This window comes from Doryrhamphus excisus, chromosome 10 (assembly GCF_030265055.1).
Source record: "Doryrhamphus excisus isolate RoL2022-K1 chromosome 10, RoL_Dexc_1.0, whole genome shotgun sequence".
Taxonomy (NCBI): domain Eukaryota; kingdom Metazoa; phylum Chordata; class Actinopteri; order Syngnathiformes; family Syngnathidae; genus Doryrhamphus; species Doryrhamphus excisus.
The window spans coordinates 14,989,916-15,012,097 of record NC_080475.1 but is presented as its reverse complement, the minus strand read 5'-3'; the positions used below and the strand labels follow the sequence as shown (position 1 = coordinate 15,012,097).

The window sequence follows — 22,182 nt, the reverse complement described above, 5'->3', positions numbered from 1 at the left end:
ACACACACACACAGTGTGCCACAGTGGCACAGTGACATTTCTAGTTAGCGTTGCATAACCAGTCTCCGCCCGCCACTCTAATCCTACTTGTATAACCAGCCATTCACTGCAGTTATATAAGCTCGTTTTTCTTTACACACACTAACATACTGACACACACACACACACACACACACACGTACGTACGTCTACTCCTGCTGTTGTGCCCTCTCAGGCTTGTGTAACATCCACCACTTGACACATTCAGCGTGCTTCTTGAAAAATATACCGTAACAGTGATATGACACGGTGTGCCTCGTCACCTGTATGTAACAAAATATGTGTTTTATTATTAAGACATGCGTGCTTGAAAAACGTCTGGAACACTAGACATGGGCAAAAGCATACATGTTTTATAAGATAAGATATGCCTTTATTCGTCCCTCAGTGGGGAAATTTGCATTGCGCAGCAGCAAGAGTACAGAATCAGTTAAGCAGTACAAAATACACAATATAGATAAATAAACAATATAAACAACCCAAGTATTAACAAAATCAACAGTTTTACCCAGAGTTATGTACAAATACAGTATGCAGATAATATGAAACGAGATGAAATATATGACTAGTCTACACAGTGAGATCTTGATAGTGAGTTAATATGAGGCATTATAGAAATACTTCTCAGAACTTAATATATTGCATATATAGCCTTGATATCCTTATTATCCACTGTTGGTTATGAAGGTAATGAAAGTGATGATATGCATTGTGTTACAGCTTATGAAGATTTAGTTTTGTCATAAAAAGTACCAGTTTCTAATAAACCATCTTGTTGGTTTAAAGTAGCACACATTTCATATTGACGTTTTAATATGTGATATAGATCTGAGCCCGGATGAGCACGATGGCATTGTCAGTAGAGACCCCTCCCACCACGAGATAGTGAGCGATCAAAGTGGCATGCACGCAAACGACGACTTCAACTGCCCGGACGACCACGGGAGGGTGCTGGTCAACTTGAATCACCAGCTGACAGAGGAAGACATTTTCCTGTCGCCTCAGCTGGCACGAGCGGTCAAACCTCACCAGGTAGCATCGCGGCCCTTTTTTTATATTTTGATATCGAACGTCATAATTAAAGTCCTTCTAAAGTGTGCTTTGGTTCCTGGCAGATCGGCGGGATTCGCTTCCTGTACGGCAACCTGGTGGAGTCGGTGGAGCGTTTTGGCAGCAGCAGCGGGTTCGGCTGCATCCTGGCCCACAGCATGGGCCTGGGAAAAACGCTGCAGGTCATCTCCTTCATTGATGTGCTCTTCAGGCACACCCAGGCTCACACCGTGCTCGCCATCGTACCTGTAAGCATCTAATTTAGTGACTCAATAACCCACAAAGGGAATCATGTCTTTGCATGTATATGTATACACATATGGACATCTGTGTGTGCCTGTTCTCCCCATGCGTACCACGGTTTCCTCCCACATTCCAAAAACATGCAAACATCCTTATTAGGTGAACTGGTGACTCCAAATTGTCCATAGGTATAAATGTGAGCATGAATGATTGTCTATATTTGCCCTGCCTCTTGCCCAAAGTCAGCTAGGATAGGCTCCAGCATACCTACGCCACCCTATCCCTAATATACCGTATTTTCTGGACTATTAGTCGATCCGGAGTATAAGTCACACAAGGCCAAAAATGCATAATTAGGTAAAAAAAAAACATACATAAGTCGCACTGGAGTATAAGTCGCATTTTTTGCGGGTCATTTATTTTACAAACTACTTGACCAAAACAGACATTATGTCCTCTTGGAAGGCAAGTTCTAACAATAATATGCATAATTAATAAGGCCAAAAATGCATAATTAGGTCATAAAAAACATACATAAGTCGCACTGGAGTATAAGTCGCATTTTTTTGCATTTGTGGGTAATTTATTTTACAAACTACTTGACCAAAACAGACATTACGTCCTCTTGGAAGGTAGGTTCTAACAATAATATGCATAATTAATAAGGCCAAAAATGCATAATTAGGTCATAAAAAAAACATACATAAGTCGCACTGGAGTATAAATCGCATGTTTTTGCATTTGCGGGCAATTTATTTTACAAACTACTTGACCAAAACAGACATTACGTCCTCTTGGAAGGCAAGTTCTAACAATAATATGCATAATTAATAAGGCCAAAAATGCATAATTAGGTCATAAAAACATACATAAGTTGCACTGGAGTATAAATCCCATTTTTTTCCATTTGTGGGTAATTTATTTTCCAAACTACTTGACCAAAACAGACATTACGTCCTCTTGGAAGGCAAGTTCTAACAATAATAAAAGAATAGAGAACAGGCTGAATAGGTGTAAGATATGCTAACACAATGATTATTCAGATACACAAAAAATAAACATGAACTGGTGAAATTGTCCATATGTATAAATGTGAGTATGAATGATTGTCTATATTTGCCCCGCCTCTCGCCCAAAGTGAGCTGGGATAGGCTCCAGCATACTACCTACGCCGCCCTATTGAGGATAAGCGCCATAGAAAATGAATGAATAATAAATTATGATACTGTAATGGATAAAACAGCTTCACTTTATACCTAATATACCGTATTTTCTGGAGTATAAGTCGCACAAGGCCAAAAATGCATAATTTGGTAGAAAAAAAACATACATAAGTTGCATTGGAGTCGCAGTTTTTGCGGGTAATTTATTTTACTACTGCTACTGACCAAACTACTTGACCAAAACAGACATTACGTCCTCTTGGAAGGCAAGTTCTAACAATAATAAAATAATAGAGAACAGGCTGAATAGGTGTAAGATATGCTTCAAAAAATAAAAATGAACAGAAAAGGTGTCCAGTGTTTATGTAACATGAACAGTTTTTTCATTTATAAGTCACTCTGGAGTATAAGTTGCAGGAACAGGCAACCTATGAAAAAAAAGTGTGACTTATAGTCCGGAAAATACGGTATATTTTTGAACATTTCTGTTGTTTCTTCAACAGGTGAACACGTTGCAGAATTGGCTGTCAGAGTTCAACATGTGGGTCCCGCCCGCTGAAGCTTTACCCCCGGGTAGCGACCCCAACCTGGTGAGGCCTCGTACTTTCAAGGTTCACATCCTCAACGACGAACACAAGTGAGTCTCACTGCAACTGGAAGGAAACATTACAACAAAAAAAAGTGTAGTCTCTGCTGTGTTGAGTAACCCTTTTTATCACCTCTGTGGTACCCAGAAACACCACATCCAGGGCCAAAGTGGTGGAGACCTGGGCCCGAGATGGTGGTGTCCTCCTAATGGGCTACGAGATGTACCGCCTCCTGTCGCTCAAGAAGAACTTTGTGTCTGGGAGAAAGAAGAAGGGCAAGAAAACAGCAGGTCCCGTCGTCGTCGACCTGGATGAAGAGGACCACCAGCAGAAACTGCTCAAAAGTAATGACAGTTTAAATAGGACATGTTCAAGTGCAATATTTTTTTTCAATGGTATTATAACAGGGTGCTTATTCTCCTCCAGGTATCGAGAGAGCCTTGTCTCGGCCCGGTCCAGACATGGTGATTTGTGATGAGGGCCATCGCATTAAGAACTGCCATGCCAGCACCTCTCAGGCCCTGAAGAACATCAGAACCAAACGCAGAGTGGTCCTGACTGGATATCCACTACAGAACAACCTGATTGAATACTGGTGCATGGTGGACTTTGTACGGCCGGACTTCCTAGGTAAAGAACATTTGTATGTGGCTAAAAAAAAAAAAGCTAAAGAAAAAGCCTGGTCTTGATTTCCTTCAGGTTTGTGTGAAATTTGATATTTTAACATCGTTTTTTTTTTTGTTGTTTTTTTTTTTACATCGTGCAGGCACACGCCAAGAGTTCAGTAACATGTTTGAGCGTCCCATTCTGAATGGGCAGTGTGTGGACAGCACGCCACAGGACATCCAGCTGATGAGGTACAGGAGCCACGTTCTGCACAGCCTGCTGGAGGGCTTCGTACAGAGGTGAGGTACAGTACGCTCACCGACATTGTGCGACTTCTGATACGTTTCTGATACTAGCCACGTTTACATGGACCCAAATATTCCTAATTCCATTCGGGTTATTTGCTCAAATGGAAATAATGTAACCTTTGTATACACCTCATTCCGAAAGAAAAGTGCCAATCCGAATGAATATATAATCAGATTCACAGGGGTGGAATATTCCTTTCCCCAATCCAATTGAGGTATCTTGTACCCGCTCAATTGGAGTTGTCTTGGTGTGTTCTTCTTCATCGTGTTTTTCTTCTTCTGTTGTTTATTGTCGGTTGGCAAGCAGCTTTCGTGTGCATTACCGCCATCTGTGGAACAGAATCTAAACCCTTCTATACGCCATTCACAAGTCCAGTTTTATTAAAAAAGAAAATATATATCTATATAAAACATGTACCAAGCTTAATTATAAAATATTAGCAAGATTGAACTTTATCTTTTCCTGTTCCCGGGTGTGTTCTTTCAGCAAATGCTGAGATATGACGTAACACGCAGCTCCAGACGTTCTTCAGTTTTAAAAATGGAGACGAGCAATCGGCACTGGACTGCTGCGGAAATTTTGTTTTTGATCCAAACTAAATTTCAAGACTGGACGAAGGAAAAACTGGCAATACGGAGTTATTCCAACAAGTGAAAGAAAAACTCGAGGAAGTCGGTATCACGTGATGTTGATGTTTACGTTTTACTGCATATGCCCCATTGACTATTCTGGTTGATTATAGCGGCGCATGTAAACAAGAGAATGGAATATTCCTTTCCATGTATACCATTGCTTTCGGAAAGGTCATTCGAAAAAATTCCATTTGGTAAGAGAAAAACTACTCATGTAAACGTGGCTATTGTCACATGACCCAACGTAAACCTAGATTTAGTACAGCGCTTCTCAATTATTATCTGCCCTCCTGATTATAAATACCAGAGAAAATGATATTTATTAATTTATCTTTACTGTACAGACTGAACTTGAAACGGAAACCAGGAAAATGCAACAAAATGGAGAGCATACAAACGTACTCATGAATCAAATGCATGTGTACTCTAAATGTGTACACGTTGGTAGGTCTGCACTGAGTATTACTGTTGGTCTCTGTCTGCCCCAGACGAGGCCATGACGTGTTGAAGGACCAGCTGCCCTGCAAGGAGGAGCATGTGATCCTGGTGCGTCTGTCCCCGCTACAGAGGGCGCTCTACACCGAGTTCATGAACCGCTTCAGAGAGGCGGGAAACACCGGCTGGCTCAGCCTAAACCCTCTCAAGGCTTTTTGCGTATGCTGCAAGGTAAGGAGACTGATTTCTTCCATAGCGTGTGTCTCTCAAGAGACTTTTTTTTCCTCATGTTTGATGCTCTGGAGACATATTTCTGTTAAAACATTTTACATTCTTAAACATGTATTTTTTTTTGAAGATTTGGAACCATCCAGACGTGCTTTACGAGGCCTTACAGAAGGAAAACCTGGCCAGTGACCAAGACTTGGACCTTGACGACATCACCTCAGCTCCACGGTGCCCCACCGCAGCCAATCAGAAGCCAAAACCTTTGGAAACTCCAAATCCCATTGGTGGACTGAGTCTCAACCAGTTACAAGAGAAGGCCAATCAAGTCATTACATATGAATGGGTATGTTTAGTTTTTTTTAATCTAGTAAATAGGCAAAGAAATAGGAATAGTACGACGTCAGATATTGACTCTGCTGCCTTTCCAGGCGAAGGACATCATGTGCGATTACAAGCCTGGCATCCTGGAGAACTCAGCAAAAATGGCACTGCTGTTTCATCTAATAGAGGGGAGTGTCAGGAACGGAGATAAACTTCTTGTTTTCAGGTAAACGGTTGGGGACGATGTACACACATTTTATTGAATGCGTCATATGTAACCCACTAAATTAGGGATCGACCGATATGGTTTTTTTCGGGCCGATACCGATTTTTTTCCATCACCCTTAGCCGATAGCCGATTTTGCTTGGGCCGATATTTGTCGTTGATACTGCTTTTGCGCCCTCAATTTACATGAAAACATTACAATGATAACAAATATTCCAGTCTCAAGTTTAAAGAAATATTTATTGAAATGTAAACACAGTAGGATTCAGCTTTTTTAAACACGCATTTAAACGGCATTATCCACTTAAAAAGCAATAAATATTCAACCATGTGCAAATTTTTTTGTCTTAGTTTAAGTTTTATCTAGCATCGATGTGACATAAACACATCACACTGACACAATTTAGTACCATATGTAAAACATTTCTCTTATCATTAAAGTTCGTGTTGTGCACGCTAAAGACCTCTGATAAGCAGACACGGCTGCTCAATTTAACCTCAGCCCGGCATTGGCTGAATGAAACTCCTACAATACCTGGTTTTCAGATCCACAAACTAAACTATATTTTCAAGCAGGTATATTACATGCACTTGGCGTTCATGTTTGTGACAATATTTCAACTGAGTTTAACTGTTAGAGGCTAATTAATAGTTGAAAACATACCCTTGTTGTGATTCACCATTGTTGCAGTGTGGGAGGGGTACCGTGACTGCGTGTATTGCAGTGTCCTCCGGCAACACAAAGCTGCCCGGTGGATGCCTGTCTCTAAATGATGCGACTGAAAAATACATCAGCGAACCCACGCGCGTATCGGCCGAGTAAAGAACGCAAATATCGGCCCCATATATCGGCCGATCCTTAGAAGAAATGCACTGTTTGAGCTTCTTGCATGGATGTATGCTTGTCGTAACCTTTCTCAGCATTGATGTTTTGACATATGTTCTCCTATTTCTGTGTCATACAGTCAGAGTTTGTCCACTCTGACAGTGATTGAGGAATTCCTTGCCAAGAGACCAGTTCCTCCTTCACCTTATACCTCCAACAGAAACGCACCAAGTCAGAACTGGGTCAGAAATCTCAACTATTACAGTAAGTCATCATCTGAGCGTACTTATGGCAGGTCGTGAAAAAGGAAACACAGTAAAAGTTAGGAGTAATATATGGCAAACATGCCCCAATGTATGCACATGAGTGATAGTTTTAACACAGTCCATTCACTTGTAATGAGTGCTGCCACCTGCTGGTTCTTTTCAAACAAGGAAAGGAATTTCCAGGTAGATTTTGATGCTATTATGCTCTTTTCATGTATAGTTATCCATAGCTCTATTTCAGTAGTATTTACAACGAATAGATTATTTACATTGTGACTTGATTGTATAGAATAAAATTCTAAATAATCAAATTTTGTCCCTATTTTTATACACAATTCATAATCATGAAAATAAATCATCAGTATCATAGTCACTTCATTGCACTACTTCATTGCACTACAGTACATTTTACTGTTATTATATATTGTCACATTGATACTGTGCATACTGTTTATAATCTGTATAATCTGCAATAGCCATATTATAGTCATTTATAGCCCTGTATATATCCACACTGTATTATAGTCACAGCCTGTTATAGTTTGTACATAGATCTGTCCATTTACAGCTCTATTCTATTTCTACATTTATTTACTAATAAGGTACTTATAAATTTGCACTTCTGGTTGGATGCTAACTGCATTTTGTTGCCCTGTACAAGTGACATGAGCAATAACAATAAAGTTGAATCTAATTGAATCTAATCTAATCATTATGTAAAGACAGATCTCCTTCAAGGCCAAAACAACTATGATTTTAGCAGCCAATAGTACAATTTAACACTTCTTGTCTGCTATAATTGACTTAATAACATCTAACAATATTACTATTACTATTAATATTATAAATTATGTAATGCAAAACTGCAAGTTCACTGGGCAGGTGACAAAATGTTATGTCTTTTGCTGGAAAAAGTGGTTTTGAATATTTCCTGTAATAGAATATGAGTCTGTTTTAACTCGCTAACCAAGCTTGGGTGATATTTCACAGGACTTGATGGAAGTACAACCCCCTCCGAGCGAGAAAGACTAATTAACCAGTTCAACGATCCCAACAACACTTCATCGTGGGTTTTCCTGCTGTCCACCCGGTAACACACAAACACACTTGCAGAGCAACAGTGGAATTCTGACGTTCTTACCTAATCGGTGTCCCTCTATGGTGTCTCAGGGCTGGGTGTCTGGGAGTGAACCTGATAGGCGCAAATCGTGTGGTGGTGTTTGACGCCTCCTGGAACCCTTGCCATGACGCTCAGGCCGTGTGCCGCATCTACCGCTACGGACAGAAGAAGAAGTGTCACATCTACAGGCTGGTGTGTGACTTCACGCTTGAGAAGAAGATTTATGACCGACAGATCTCCAAACAGGGCATGTCTGGTAAGTACGCTATGATTGAATATTCATTGAATATCCATTTTTATTCATCTTCCTCCATTTCTCCTTTAGACCGGGTGGTGGATGACCTGAACCCTGTGCTGACCTTCACCAGGAGGGAGGTGGAATCCCTTCTTCACTTTGCCGATGAAGAACCAGAGCCCAGCCAAGTCCATTTGGAGCATCAGAACAGCATGGATTGTGTTCTCGTAAAGGCTTTGAGACTCTTTCCTCACTTAATTACCAAGGTAAAAAAAGGAGAGGGGAGTGTAGACAAAGCCAGTCCCTATACGCCCCCTAGTGGTGTATCGTTGGCCTGCAACAATATACTATCAGTCGAAATGCACTACCAATAAGCATAATATAGAATACTTGACCACTCTCCTGCAGCAACCGTTCCCCCACGAGTCTCTGCTGATTGACCGCAAGGAGCTGAAGCTGAGCGTGGCAGAGAAGAAGGCAGCACAGAAAGGTTATGAGGAGGAGAAGAGAGCATCTGTGCCATACACGCGTCCTTCCTACGCTCACTACTATCCGGCCAGCGACCAGAGCCTGACGAACATCCCAGCCTTCAGTCAGAGGAACTGGTTTGTGACTCAGCATTACTTGCAATTCTTAGTCAATTTAAAATGTCTCTGAAGATTTAGCATTGCATTGGTGACTGCATATTCCTTTACCATAAGCACAGGCATTGCAATTTGGTGAGGATTTTGTACATTAGCTACCTGGCTGCTGTATAATCTCAACTATTTACATGCAAGTGTTTATCAATATCTAAAAATAATCAATCAGGGCTGCACAGTGGGAGAGTGGTTAGGACGCAGACGTCACAGCTAGGAGACCAGGGTTCAATTCCACTCTCGGTCATCTCTGTGTGGAGTTTGCATGTTCTCCCCGTGCATGCCTTCAGTCAGAGGAACTGGTTTGTGATTCAGCATTATTTGCAATTCTTAGCCTATTTAAAATGTCTCTGAAGATTTTGCATTGCATTGGTGACTGCATCTTCCTTTACCATAAGCACAGGCATTGCAATTTGGTGAGGACTTTGTACATTAGCTACCTGGCTGTTGTATAATCTCAAGTGTTTATCAATATCTAAAAATAATCAATCAATCAGGGCTGCACGGAGGTCGAGTGGTTAGCACGCAGACCTCACAGCTAGGAAACCCGAGTTCAATTCCACCCTTGGCCATCTCTGTGTGGAGTTTGCATGTTCTCCCCGTACATGCGTGGGTTTTCTCCGGGTACTCCGGTTTCCTCCCACATTCCATAAACATGCTAGGTTAATTAGCGACTCCAAATTGTCCATAGGTATGAATGTGAGTGTGAATGGTTGTTTGTCTATATGTGCCCTGTGATTGGCTGGCGACCAATCATAAAATTAGTAACCAAAATAACATCTCTTCCCTCAGGCGACCGCCTCACCCTGAGGAGAACACGGTGGCCAATGTCCGCTCAGTCCAGTCTACTCCAGTTCCCAGCATGCCTCGCCAGGCATCTGTACGCTCGGCTCCCACTAAAGAGTCGGCATCTGGCCTTGGAGGCTTTCCTGTCAACTGCTTACAAAAAGCTGGAGTGTTTGTGCAGAAGATCATCACCACAACTGGTATGGATACATGCAGTATCCTCAAAACAAATTCCAGTTTTCCTTATTATTGTACCACAAGAAAGAGGACAAATGTTTGTCTTTTAGACATGGTGATTCCAGGCGTCAACAGCTCAACTGATGTCAAGGCCAGAATAACAGCTGGAGAGAGCATCCATGTCATCAGGGGCACCAAAGGTATCATCAGGAATTATTTTTTTGTCCATAAGCATCATGCTAAGTAAAGAATCTCATCATCCCATTGAATTTAGGGACTTACATCAGGACATCTGACGGACGAATCTTTGCCATCAGAGCAGCTAACAAGCCTAAAACATCCGAGGAGACCACTGCAACATTGCACAAAGGTTAGAGGACACAACATCTTTACTCCGTGGTACATCTATTAACCCTTTCGTGACCAAAGATGTATTTGTTTTTTTCAACCCGACCACTCGCTCTCAAAGATGCATTTATATGTCTTTTGCATTTTTAAGAGGTGATGAAGCAACTCCACAATAGAAGAGAACCCGTTTTGGGTAGCAGAAGTGCATTTTTACAAGAACTCTGCCTGATATTTTCCCATGGAAAAGGCACGTTCAAGGCATTCACACACGTATACACAGGGTTCAGTTCCAAATATTGTAAATAGTAAATATTGTAAACATTGTAAATAGTTTATGGTGTTATTTTTAAATAAGTTATTGGTACGTTTTCATCAGCTGCCACCCGTTCAGCGTGTACCCCGCCTCTCGCCCGAAAAGACGGCTACTATAAGCGCCAGCATTTTTTTGCGGCGCTAGTGAGGACATACAGTACAGAAAATTTGTACTTCCTCGTGACATTTTTTTATACAGTATATAAATCAACCTGGATAATTTAGGCTAGGTGGTAGTCAGAGATACTGCATTAAAGAATATTCATTCATTCATTCATTTTCTACCGCTTTTCCTCATGAGAGTCGCGGGGGTGCTGGAGCCTATCCCAGCTGTCTTGGGGCGAGAGGCGGGGTACACCCTGGACTGGTCGCCAGCCAATCACAGGGCACATATAGACAAACAACCATTCACACTCACATTCATACCTATGGACAATTTGGAGTCGCTAATTAACCTAGCATGTTTTTGGAATGTGGGAGGAAACCGGAGTACCCGGAGAAAACCCACGCATGCACGGGGAGAACATGCAAACTCCACACAGAGATGGCCGAGGGTGGAATTGAACCCTGGTCTCCTCATTAAAGAATATTTCAGACTAAATATGTGATGTGCACTAATGCAACCTTGTATGCATGTCCAATATATGTACATCATATCATCACCATAGTAATTGTTGTTTAACTTATATTATGATTTATTTCTTATCAGACTCCCAGGGCTCAGCAGAGCAGCAGCCAACTGATGGTAGTAGCGGCTGCTTGTCACCTGACCGAAAGCAGCTGTTACCTCCCAACGACATGTCCCTTCCCCTGTCACCTGACAGCCCGGTGATCGTCAGTGAATTACAGCGCTATGTTAGCTCCACCACAGCTACGGGAAGCCAGTCAGAGGCGGAGGCTGTGGGCGACATGGACACCTTGCCTTCAGCTAAAGCAGCCCCGAGCAGAAATGTCAGCCACCACGATGCCGGGGCGACAGTCATCCAGCCCAACATGGATGCCAGCGCTGCACAAGACTTAAGAATAAGCTCCAAGCGCAAAGCCTCTACTCCATCGCTGGATGAGCGCCCCAGCAAGCAGCCCCCGGCTGGCAAACACTCTGCAGCTTCTTTATCCTCGCAGGCTTTCCCATACCCGGCAGGTTACGGCCTCCCGCTGGGCTTCAACCCAGCCATGCTGGGCGGCTCACTGGGACACCCGCTCCACATGGGGGCGGGCTCGCCTTACTTCCATCCTTCTCACACATCACTAGGTGACCCAAGTTTCATGCCCGAGCTGTTCGCTTTGGGCACAGCCCCCACTTCATCCCCACCTTCATCAACTTTGTCCACATCCAGCGCCACTGTTGTGTCATCTTCCTCTGCGTCAAAAATGTCCCCTTTGACCCCAGGCGCCATGCCGCCATTCATGCTCAGCCCCAGTCTGGCGGGAATGGCCGGTATGCTCCCACCAGGGTTCCCCCTCTCTTATAGTCATTCTCTGGCTAGCCTGTACCGTGGATCAATGCTCCCTGGTGGTCTTCCAGGCCCGGCAGCCACACCCGGTCCGGCTGGAGCTAGCTTCCTTTCGCAATACACTTCATCCTCCAGCTCCTCCTCTTCATCCTCCACTTCATCCTTCTCCCCATCGGCACGGTCTGAAGACCACCGGGCCAGAGCTTATGGTGGGAAGGTTAGCAGCCCCGGCAGCTCGGACGGCAACGACGAGGTTATTGAAGTGAATGGCCAATGAAACAAGATCACGCTTGATTAAATTAGCTGTCGTTGATTACCTCACCCTCTGAGGTTACATTAAATGACGACAAAGTCTACTGCACAAGCTTTAAATGCTGACCTAGTGACGTTACAACCTGGAGACGAAAACCTTCTATGGGAAGGAAGGAAGGAAGAAAACTGAAGTAACATTTGGAGCGTCCATGTTTTTGTTCAAAAACTGGCTTACAGGGGGAAAAAATAACTTCATAGACTTTTTCTGCAACTTGTCTTAGATGAATAAAACAACACAGTAACTGTAGATTTGGTAAGTTAGATGGTTGTAGCGTTTATTGTGCATACAGTGGCATCACACATAGGGATGGTGATAATCCATTAATGGTCCATTAAATGTGGAATTGAAGCAATTAATGAAGTGCTTTACTTGGCTGCAAGCAGGAGAGGACTAAGTTGACTAAGTTGAACAAGTTATAACTCATATCCACTCACACCAAAGGTCGGGTTATGCTTGGAATATATTGCTTGTACCCACAAGTAATAGGATTGGCTTGTGGCATATGACGTGATTCAGTAAAACTTCATTTGAATTCAATTGCAGAGGAGCTGGTGTACACCTGGGGCACTCTGACCACAGTTTTGAGGATTAATTACCCCCACTTTCACTGCCAGGACTGCTCTTGGGAAATAAAAAAGAAGGGTTTGAGTATGAGGTTGACCAGTTAACACCTTAAAAACTCTTAATAGAATGTACACTTCATGAAATGCCTTTAAGCTAGGCCTTTAAAGAAGACTATTGAGACCTGAGAATATCACTTTCTCTTTCTTTTTTTTGTGTATTTTTAATTATTTTTGTTACTTAAAAAAAATGGGAAAAAAATAATAGCCTTGCCTAATGACAGCCAGGTGAAAAACTGTGCTCTTTCTCGTAGCGGAGAATGGAAAAATGCCTTTTTAGCCGCTTATCTCTTTCCTGAATGTGAACGGTGAGAGGCAATTTGTGGAAATCTCACCCCCGCAGTCTTACTGTAGCCTAGTGACAAAATGATGCAAAATACTTCACTCAAGCCTATATACTGTATTTCTACATGCCAAGAGGAATCATCAAGACCACATCTTTTTGCTGTTGGTGGCGTTACCGTGTCTGTGTTGTGTTGTGTGAGGAGGAAGGAAGAAAGCAAGAATTCACCTTTTGCTCTTTTGTTTTTTTTTGGTGGGGCTTTGCCAAAAAAACGGCACATCCGCAACCTCCATCGAAATGGATTGTGTCTTACGTGACCAAAAATGAGTCAATATGTAAAAATTCTGATTAACTTTAACTTTGCAGGTAAGCGCTGCAATATACTGTAATAAATAAAACACCTGTTTCTGTCAACAGGTTGAAGGCAAAGGCTTCAATTCATCCCTGCTATTCATATAGACGCCAATTCAATCACTTGTCTATAAAGTGAAAGCTTTAAAAGCAGTCAGCAGATTGTTTTGTGGTATAGAACCCATCTCTTCACATCTGTAAGCTCAGTGTGAAAGAATGGCGGATGCGTTCTTCATACTGAAATCACTCGTTTACCTGTTTCATTTTTTTTAAACAATGTTTGAATTGACCGAGGTAATTTATTTATTAACATTGAATATTTATTCATTTGTATTATTTTATGTTTTGCGTTTTTTAATGTGTATGGTTAAATGACTATACGTATATTCAAGTTTGAAAGGAAAAAAAAAATCAATTAAATGCAATTTTTGCATATGTGGACCAACCAATCGGTAATAATTATTAAGACAGTTTATGTGAATATCAAGATTATTATGCTGATAGTTATACCAGTCATCTATGGTGTCACCAGGTTTATACTGCATTTGTGGCCATTGGGATCTCATTAGATCCCTTCATGACAAGCCTCGTCCAAAACCTGCTCACAAGTGAATATCATAATAATACCACTTAAGATCAAATTACTGTTAATTGTTCCAGTTGTAAAAAGATCATTCTAGTGTTTTTTTTTGTGTGTGTATGTTTTCATATCAGAAATGATGACAAGAACGTTTGTTTTGTGTTTGAACTGTTTGGTTGGCTGCTTGGCATTTGCCGCAGCAACTGACAACTTATTTCAGAGCGTTTTTCTACTTGAATTTGCATATTTATTTATACCAATCAATGCAGACCGATGAGCAGAGCAGTCCGATTGAAGCTGCTGTCTCGGAGGACTGACTGATCGGTCCAACTCTTGATGTGTCGTGAATCCATGGATTGAGTGTATGCCCTTAAGTTACTTTTGAGAAATAGTTGTAGTACTCTGCTTTTTTTTTTTTTTTTTGCTTTATTTTTAAAAGTTTGACAATAAAAAGAAACATGTTCAATAATGGTGCTTTCTTCATTTATTCAAAACAATAATTCATTTTTGGGTTACAAACAACCCCAACCATGCCAAAAGGGACACTTTCACTTCCCAATTTCACTTCCCTCTTTTCTGTGTTCTTTACTCTTAAGAAGGAAAAAGACTCACAAACTGGTATTAGAGTTACAAAATGTATATAAAAATATATTAAATACAATAGAAACGGGCGGCACGGCATTTGAGTGGTTAGCACGCAGACCTCACAGCTAGGAGACCAGGGTTCAATTCCACCCTCGGCCATCTCTGTGTGGAGTTTGCATGTTCTCCCCATGCATGTGTGTGTTTTCTCCGGGTATTCCGGTTTCCTCCCACATTCCAAAAACATGCTAGGTTAATTGGCGACTCCAAATTGTCCATCGGTGTGAATGTGAGTGTGAATGGTTGTTTGTCTATATGTGCCCTGTGATTGGCTGGCCACCAGTCCAGAGTGTACCCTGCCTCTCGCCCGAAGACAGCTGGGATAGGCTCCAGCACCCCCCGCGACCCTCGTGAGGAAAAAGCGATAGAAAATGAATGAACAACCCCAACCATGCCAAAAGGGACACTTCAAGCCAATTTCACTTCCCTACTTTCTGTGTTGTTTACTATTCTGTTATAAGAATGAAAAAGACTCACAAACTGATATTAGATTTACTAAATTTATATAAAAAAATATATAAAATACAATAGAAATGCAGTTATTGGCGCTCCAAATGTCCCCAGCCACCTCCTCCAGGTTGCCATCCAGGAGACATCCGGACTAGATGCCCGAGCCACCTCAACTGACTCCTCTCGATGTGAAGGAGAATTATATAATAATAATAATATTTCCTAGGACACCTTTTCTGACTACGGACATATAAAATTGTGAATTGTAACATGAGGCCTTCAATGTAAACTGCATGTATATTCCAAATAAATTCAACCATCACCATTTATTTGTTTTATTATTTAACTTGATTCTTTCCTTTGATGTTTTTGACAAAACAATTATCAAAAAATGCAAGTAAATTTTAGTTTATGAAGAAAACTACCAGGCAAGTTATTGGGCAGTTTAAGGTTAAGGAACACCATTTCCCAGCATCCTTTGCTGTTACGTGACTTGACGCTTTTTGTGGCAGCAGGCTGTGCAGGTCTGTTGCCCAGTGATGTTTCGGACAGGAGGCGTACTTGTTAAGCTAGTATTTATATTTCAACCGTCATCCAAGAGGCAAATGGGGTGTTAAATAAACAAAAGAGCGAAGAAGCGTTAATAACACATTGTCCACACAGCCATTGTCGCTGTTCTCAGGTGTATCAGGCGTTGTTTTGAAGGCCTGTTGCTGGCTACGGGGAATCCTCGGGCTCGCCCCGGTAGATGTCGCCTGGCCAAGAGGGCGCAGAAGACTGCGACCGGAGCTCCGTGGACGGGCTGGTTCCACCAGGTAAAAGTGACTCATTTGCTTCATCTACTAATTTAACTAAGACATAATCTGGTAGTCCTCCATGGCGGACAGCTCACACTGACTTAGCCAACTAGCTAACATTAGCTTCCCCCATGTTGACGTGCTAACTCTTATATGGAACTCTTCTTCTATATATTGGCTCGTCGCTGCATTACTTTTTTATTTTAAACATATTATTATTATTATTTGTCTGCCGATAGAATTATTCTAAAAGCGCTAGTGTTAAAGTGGGAATCGAAGTACGGTTTAAGTTTAATCAAAGAACGTTACATGCTTACACTGGCACAAATCAACCGCAAAGGAGCAGGAAGAAGCAGAGCTTATTATGATTTTTTTGTCTTCGGATAGATATTGTAAGTAAATTCATATTAGTAACAATTTAAGTCACAATTTATCTGTGTCCTAACAGTGTTTATTTTGTGTATCCTGGAGCAAAAGCTGTTGTCTGTGTAGCATTATAGAGTGTGCACACAGGGAGCAGGGATGCTAATAGCCATTTCCATCTGAATGTACACAAAGCAAATTCTAGCTATTTTCAACTTGTCATCTTTTATTTTGTTCAGGTATTTATAGTGATATTTTTGGGATGTATCACAATATTCATTCATTTTCTACCACTTTTTACTCATGAGGGTCGCGGGGGGTGCTGGAGCCTATCCCAGCTGTCTTTGGGCGAGAGGCGGGGTACACCCTGGACTGGTGGCCAGCCAATCACAGGGCACATATAGACAAACAACCATTCACACTCACATTCCTATGGACAATTTGGAGTCGCCAATTAATTGATTAACCTAGCATGTTTTTGGAATGTGGGAGGAAACCGGAGTAACCCTAACCCGAGAGTGGAATTGAACCCTGGCCTCCGAGCTGTGAGGTCTGCGCGCTAACCACTCGACACCGTGCCGGTATCACAATATGACAATATAAAATTTTAAATTAAGCATATTCTTGTATAAAAAGCTACAAACCTTCAGCCATATGATTTAATACACTTTAGTATGCTACTGTATCCTGTTTCCCCATGAAAGTGTTTTTCTCTTTCACAATGTGATTCAATCAGCTTTACAGATAACTTTGCAATTTACTCTCCAAAGGTCACTCCAAGAGAAATGATGCTTGGGACGGTGTCTGGATCTTCAAGTCTCACTTGTCCCACCTGCCATTAACCTCATCCCAACACCACTCGATCATCTCTGGAGGGATCTTCCTCAAAACATGAATCGTTACCTGCCTGTGGCGAGACAACACTTCCTGGCCACACTAGCCAGCACTAGTGTGGTTGTGAAGGCCATAAGTGCCCTGGTGGTTCTTCTCTACCTGCTCTCCTGGGCTGTGAACACATCGTATTCACTGGGGGTCACTCCGGGTTATCTATTTCCTCCTAACTTCTGGGTGTGGACACTGGTCACCCATGGGATCGTGGAGCAGCATTTTTGGGGTGTGGCGGCCAGTGTAGGGACGGTTATGGCCTGTGGGCGCCTGCTGGAGCCTTTGTGGGGTGCCCTGGAACTGCTGATCTTTTTTGCCGTGGTAAATGTATCTGCAGGCCTTCTAGCGGGCCTCTCCTACCTCCTCACCTACGTGGCCACATTTGACCTAGACTTCTTGTTTGCTGTCCGCATCCATGGAGCTGCTGGCTTCCTGGGAGGCGTCCTAGTGGCGCTGAAGCAGACTATGGGCGATACAACTGTTCTCAGAGTTCCACAGGTGAGGCCAAATTAACATTTCTCAATTATTAATGGACTAGTCGATGTGGCATGTTCTGAACTCCTGTTTGCTATTTAGTTTTGATTTGATTCTTTTTCTGTAAATCTTAATTGCATTCAAACTAGCCTCTTAGCTTGTGAAATTGCCATATCCTTGAGCGCAATCCTCACAAGAATTCACATCTCTACTGTCTTAATTTACAGGTAAGATTCAAAGCCGCACCAGCGTTGGTCCTCCTCCTCCTGACTTTATTGCGCCTCTCGGGTTTGCTGGAGAACTCGGCCCCCCTGGCCGCGTACAGCTACGGAGCCCTCTCCGGCTGGGTCTACCTGCGCTTCTACCAGAGGCACAGCCGGGGTCGTGGGGACATGTCGGACCACTTCGCTTTCGCAAGCTTCTTCCCCGAGGCGCTGCAGCCGGCGGTGGGTCTGCTGGCGGGGATAGTGCATGCCGCCCTGGTCAAGGTGAAGGTGTGTAGGAAGATGGTGAAGAGGTACGATGTGGGGGCACCATCATCTATCACTATCAGCCTACCAGGGACAGACCCTCAGGATGCAGAGAGGAGGAGGTGAGGGATATCAATTCTGTAATTGTCTCTTTGCATTGATGGAAGGTCTTGTGTGTTTTTTTTTCACGTTTTTCCCAGTGTGTCACTTTGCAAACCAAGGACAAAACGCTTTTCTGTCATCTTCCTCCTAGGCAATTGGCCCTTAAGGCTCTGAACGAACGTCTAAAGCGTGTGGAGGACCAGTCCACCTGGCCCAGCATGGACGATGAAGACGACGACGAGGACGACGAGGTCAGAACGGACAGGCAGCCACTCCTCCCGCGTGACCCTCCCTCTTCTTCATCCAGATCGGGGGGACATGTCGGCATGTCCCTCTCCTCCACCACGTTGTCCTCCATGTCGCAGAGCACTGGAGCACAGTCCAACCCGGAGTCGAGCATCATCAGCTTTGAGGACGCACCGTCTACGTCATAACTTACAGTTCTATTGCACATGATGGCGCTGATTTAAAGCATCCTGACTGGGATCTATTCAGTGACATGTTAGACCTTTGTGTCATTGTAAAACCAACACACAGGTTGAACGTTCAGAGTTCACCTTCACATGTGTTGGATGTCAACCAGTGTTGTCAGATAGGCCACCTTGACACAAGTCCTTCCTCCTTGCAAGCAAAGCAGACGTTGTATCTTCCTGGTTTGATTCCAAGTGGCAGGAGGTGCGTGCATGGCACCACGCATCTGTTTCGCGTACTTTTAAAAAATACTCAGCAAAATGGATGCACACTCAAGAGAAAGCTTGTCCGTGCCAGAGACTCCCTCCCAAAAAGACATATATTGAGCTTTGACTTGGAGGTTTTTGGTGATTTGGCAACACAGTAAAGAGTGCAGGAAGTAAAGGAAAAAGCGACACTCTTACTGTTTGAGTGATGACTAACAAAAAAAAAGTGCCAGCTGAGAATATTTTGGACCAGTGGTCCCAAACTTTTTACAGTCACGGACCCCTTTAGACATTTGACCAGAAGCCATGTCCCCTCTACTCCTGCAAACATAAACCTTTTTATGTTAATTTCCTTGAAATACTGAATTTAATTAATTGGTTAATTCACTTTATAGTAACTGTTTCCAAAATGTGTATTTTGCAAACTTGCTTCTTCATAGCGGACACAGAGCAATGAACAACATCACGCTCTGTCTCCTTGGACCGCGAGGCATTCAGGTGCACTCCTAATTATTTTTCATTTTTATTCATTTACCTCCTTCGAAAGTTTAGTGTACCTCACTTTGGGAACCTAGGTTCTGAAGCGAGTCTCAGCTCTCTCAAGTTTGTTTACCCGCTCCTGGACAACATTTTAGGTTGACTCCATGTCCAATCCTGGACTACGTTCCTGTGTGCTCACTGTCTAAGCTCTTTCATGGTGCCAGATTTAGAAATAGCTGTTGAAATATTGCCGGCTTTCTGTCCATTTACAGTATGCTTTATTTTGGCTCAATACAAACATGGAAAGTGAAAAGTATGGTTGCATTTATAAAAAAAAAAAAGGTTTAGTGGAGTCTTTGATAGAGAGCTACACTGATCACTAGTCAGCCTTGTTTGCTTTATTTGCACTTTATTTTACATATTTGTAAAATGAAAGTGTTGGACAGCCGGCCAATTCATGGTTCAAATCTACACTGTTCCACTGATGTGTGCTAAGGTTTTACCACAGACAGAAAGATACATGGGTTGTTTTCTAATCTTATTTTCTGATTTTGATTTTCTTTGTTTTGTTTGCTTATGTGATGTTGAAAACTGACAGGGATCGGCAAGAAAAAAATAACTAAAGCCACGTTGGTTTTGTACTGCCATCATGTGCAAAGAAATTCACATTGCACTCAAAACAGAGGAGCTTGAGACTATAAAGTTTTTTTTTGGAGGGGGAGTCATACTGACATTTGATCATTGTTGGTTTTCATAGTGAACAACTCCAGGCGAGGAATTCTGGGGGAGAACATTGGACCTTTCTTGTCAGATAAAACAACAAGCCCCTCTTTGAAAAACATTACATAAACACCAAAAAAAAACCCAAACAAAAACTTTTGGACTGATACGTAAGGTAGGATAAAAGCCATTGAAACTGTTTAATCTATATTCTTTTTCAACCTCTTAAATTGCCGTACCTTTTATTTTGAAGAGAATCACACTGGCCATATTTTATGAATGAACAGATGCCCTTTTGTATCTTCTAATGTCAACCACCAAGAGCTAAGGATCATGTACTAATGGGGAAGGTGTCTTAACAAACCCAACTGCTTTTAGCAACAATTACAGTTCAATAGTGCCAAGTTGCTTTGAATATTACTTGATGTAATTGTAAGAAATCAATGTAGTCTCACTTCTCTGTGCTTTGCCTTCTGTTTGGGATTTCAGTAGAAAAAGAAAGCAGTGTAAACACATACCATTTAATGAAAAATACTGTATGAAGAGAAAGTTGCTGTTAAAGAGAGATAACGTTCCCAAAGTAAGGCTTTCATTGTGATAACGCAATACAAAGCTTATGACACTTAATTTTACTTAATTTGCATTTTTTGTAAAGGCGTTGAATGTCTTTGACTCCAAATTACATTTTTTTTCAAACAAAAAAATATACCACCACCCCCATCGGTCGCCATTTGTTACCAAAAGAACAGATTGTATAAATTGTCTATATTTTTTACATATACAAATTAAACCACATACAAATGGGTGAAAAAAAAATTGGCGTTCAACCTGAATAAGATGGTCACTTGCCTTCCTGGTATTCATGTATATGTGCATAGCATGTGCACATATGCTAAAGAAGTCTCAAAGAAGCAACAGTGTTTGGTCATGCTATTGTCATAGGCTATACATTCAGTGATAGCCAACGCTAATAGCTAAACTTTGTCAAATCGCTATCATTACCTGACTGCATAACTAGTGTGTTTGTGGTATGTTGGGCTATCTTGTGTACTCAAAACAGGAAGAGGGTGTCATGTAATGCTTCCAGTGTGTTCAAACACTAGAGTCTCCAGGGGTAGCTGTGTAATCAAGGCAGACTGCACCTTTTTTAGGGGTTTTGTATGTTGGTTCGTCAAAGCGCCATGGCAGTAGTGTCATATTGTAGAGGGGCAACTTGTTTGCAACAATATTCTGTTTTTAATGGCAGTTTTAGCTGTCATTTCCCTACCTGCATCTCACCTTACTGCAGTGCTTCTCAAATAGTGGAACGCCTGGGGGCACGGGGTCGGGGATGGGACAGGCTTTCATTTCAATGCAGACCTACCAACATGTACAAATTTATAGTACTCAACATGCAATTTGACTCTTGAATATGCTCTCGATTTTGTTGCTTTTTTTGGTTTCAGTTTCAAGTTCAGTCTGCACCAGGCATAAGCGAACTAACTTAACAAAGAAATAAATAATTATTTTTTACCTGTGTGGGGGTCCCATGAGGGCTTGGGACAGCCCTGGTCTGTACAGTACAGATAACTGAATAAATATCAATTTCAATAGTATTTCAAATCAGTGGGGTCCTTTGGCGGGGCATGACAAAATCATTGAGAAGCACTGCCTTAATGGCAGTTTATCTCTGTATGTTGCACACGTTGCAGTTTTAGTTTACAATATACTTATGTACATAAAATAAAGGTGATTGTATGAGATGTGTGTTGTAATTTATGTGTTTTGTTCAGCGAGGACACTCCGTATACAGTAGTATGTTTATTTCGAATTAAGGTCACTGCATTGTATTTTACCTGGGAAGATCTCAAACAGCAGATGGCGCTGTCGCGCTGCTTTCACTGTCAGGAAGACCGTTCCAAAATCTGTATATATATAAATATATAAGCTAGCAAGGCACTCAGAAGAAGACTAAAAATTAGCACTCAATACTTA

The 22,182-nt window shown here is 42.0% G+C and overlaps 2 protein-coding genes across 5 annotated transcripts in view; both read left to right on the top strand.

The window, feature by feature from the left end:
• LOC131136923 (helicase ARIP4-like) overlaps nt 1-14,617 on the top strand; it is a 38,487-nt gene extending 23,870 nt beyond the window's left edge. For all 3 annotated transcript variants that reach the window (XM_058084270.1, XM_058084271.1, XM_058084272.1), the window contains 18 exons: nt 866-1,071; nt 1,155-1,337; nt 2,999-3,132; nt 3,230-3,426; nt 3,509-3,712; nt 3,849-3,987; nt 5,118-5,295; nt 5,423-5,635; nt 5,721-5,839; nt 6,805-6,929; nt 7,922-8,021; nt 8,102-8,307; nt 8,377-8,552; nt 8,695-8,891; nt 9,717-9,910; nt 9,998-10,087; nt 10,162-10,257; nt 11,257-14,617. In XM_058084270.1, coding sequence (XP_057940253.1) covers nt 866-1,071; nt 1,155-1,337; nt 2,999-3,132; nt 3,230-3,426; nt 3,509-3,712; nt 3,849-3,987; nt 5,118-5,295; nt 5,423-5,635; nt 5,721-5,839; nt 6,805-6,929; nt 7,922-8,021; nt 8,102-8,307; nt 8,377-8,552; nt 8,695-8,891; nt 9,717-9,910; nt 9,998-10,087; nt 10,162-10,257; nt 11,257-12,278 — 3,779 coding nt within the window. In that variant the 3' untranslated portion in view covers nt 12,279-14,617. The remainder of the gene's footprint in view (nt 1-865; nt 1,072-1,154; nt 1,338-2,998; nt 3,133-3,229; nt 3,427-3,508; nt 3,713-3,848; nt 3,988-5,117; nt 5,296-5,422; nt 5,636-5,720; nt 5,840-6,804; nt 6,930-7,921; nt 8,022-8,101; nt 8,308-8,376; nt 8,553-8,694; nt 8,892-9,716; nt 9,911-9,997; nt 10,088-10,161; nt 10,258-11,256) is intronic.
• Nucleotides 14,618-15,721: 1,104 nt separating this feature from the next.
• tmem115 (transmembrane protein 115) lies at nt 15,722-21,950 on the top strand. Of its 2 annotated transcripts, none has more exons than XM_058084241.1 (4): nt 15,722-16,055; nt 17,171-17,783; nt 18,059-18,351; nt 18,483-21,950. In XM_058084241.1, the coding sequence occupies exons 2-4, from the start codon at nt 17,292-17,294 to the stop codon at nt 18,763-18,765; spliced, it is 1,068 nt and encodes a 355-aa protein (XP_057940224.1). In that variant the 5' UTR covers nt 15,722-16,055; nt 17,171-17,291; the 3' UTR covers nt 18,766-21,950. The 2 variants fall into 2 exon arrangements, with proteins under 2 accessions (XP_057940224.1, XP_057940223.1); XM_058084240.1 differs by having other exon boundaries at nt 17,987-18,351.
• The last annotated feature ends 232 nt before the right edge of the window (nt 21,951-22,182 follow it).

Bases quoted from the DNA above. Each gene is read 5' to 3' on its own strand.
- tmem115 (XM_058084240.1), top strand. From the start codon at position 17,292: ATGAATCGTTACCTGCCTGTGGCGAGACAACACTTCCTGGCCACACTA. The intron at 17,784-17,986 runs GTGAGGCCAAAT...CTTAATTTACAG, and splicing joins CTGTTCTCAGAGTTCCACAG to GTAAGATTCAAAGCCGCACC. The intron at 18,352-18,482 runs GTGAGGGATATC...TCTTCCTCCTAG, and splicing joins CAGGATGCAGAGAGGAGGAG to GCAATTGGCCCTTAAGGCTC.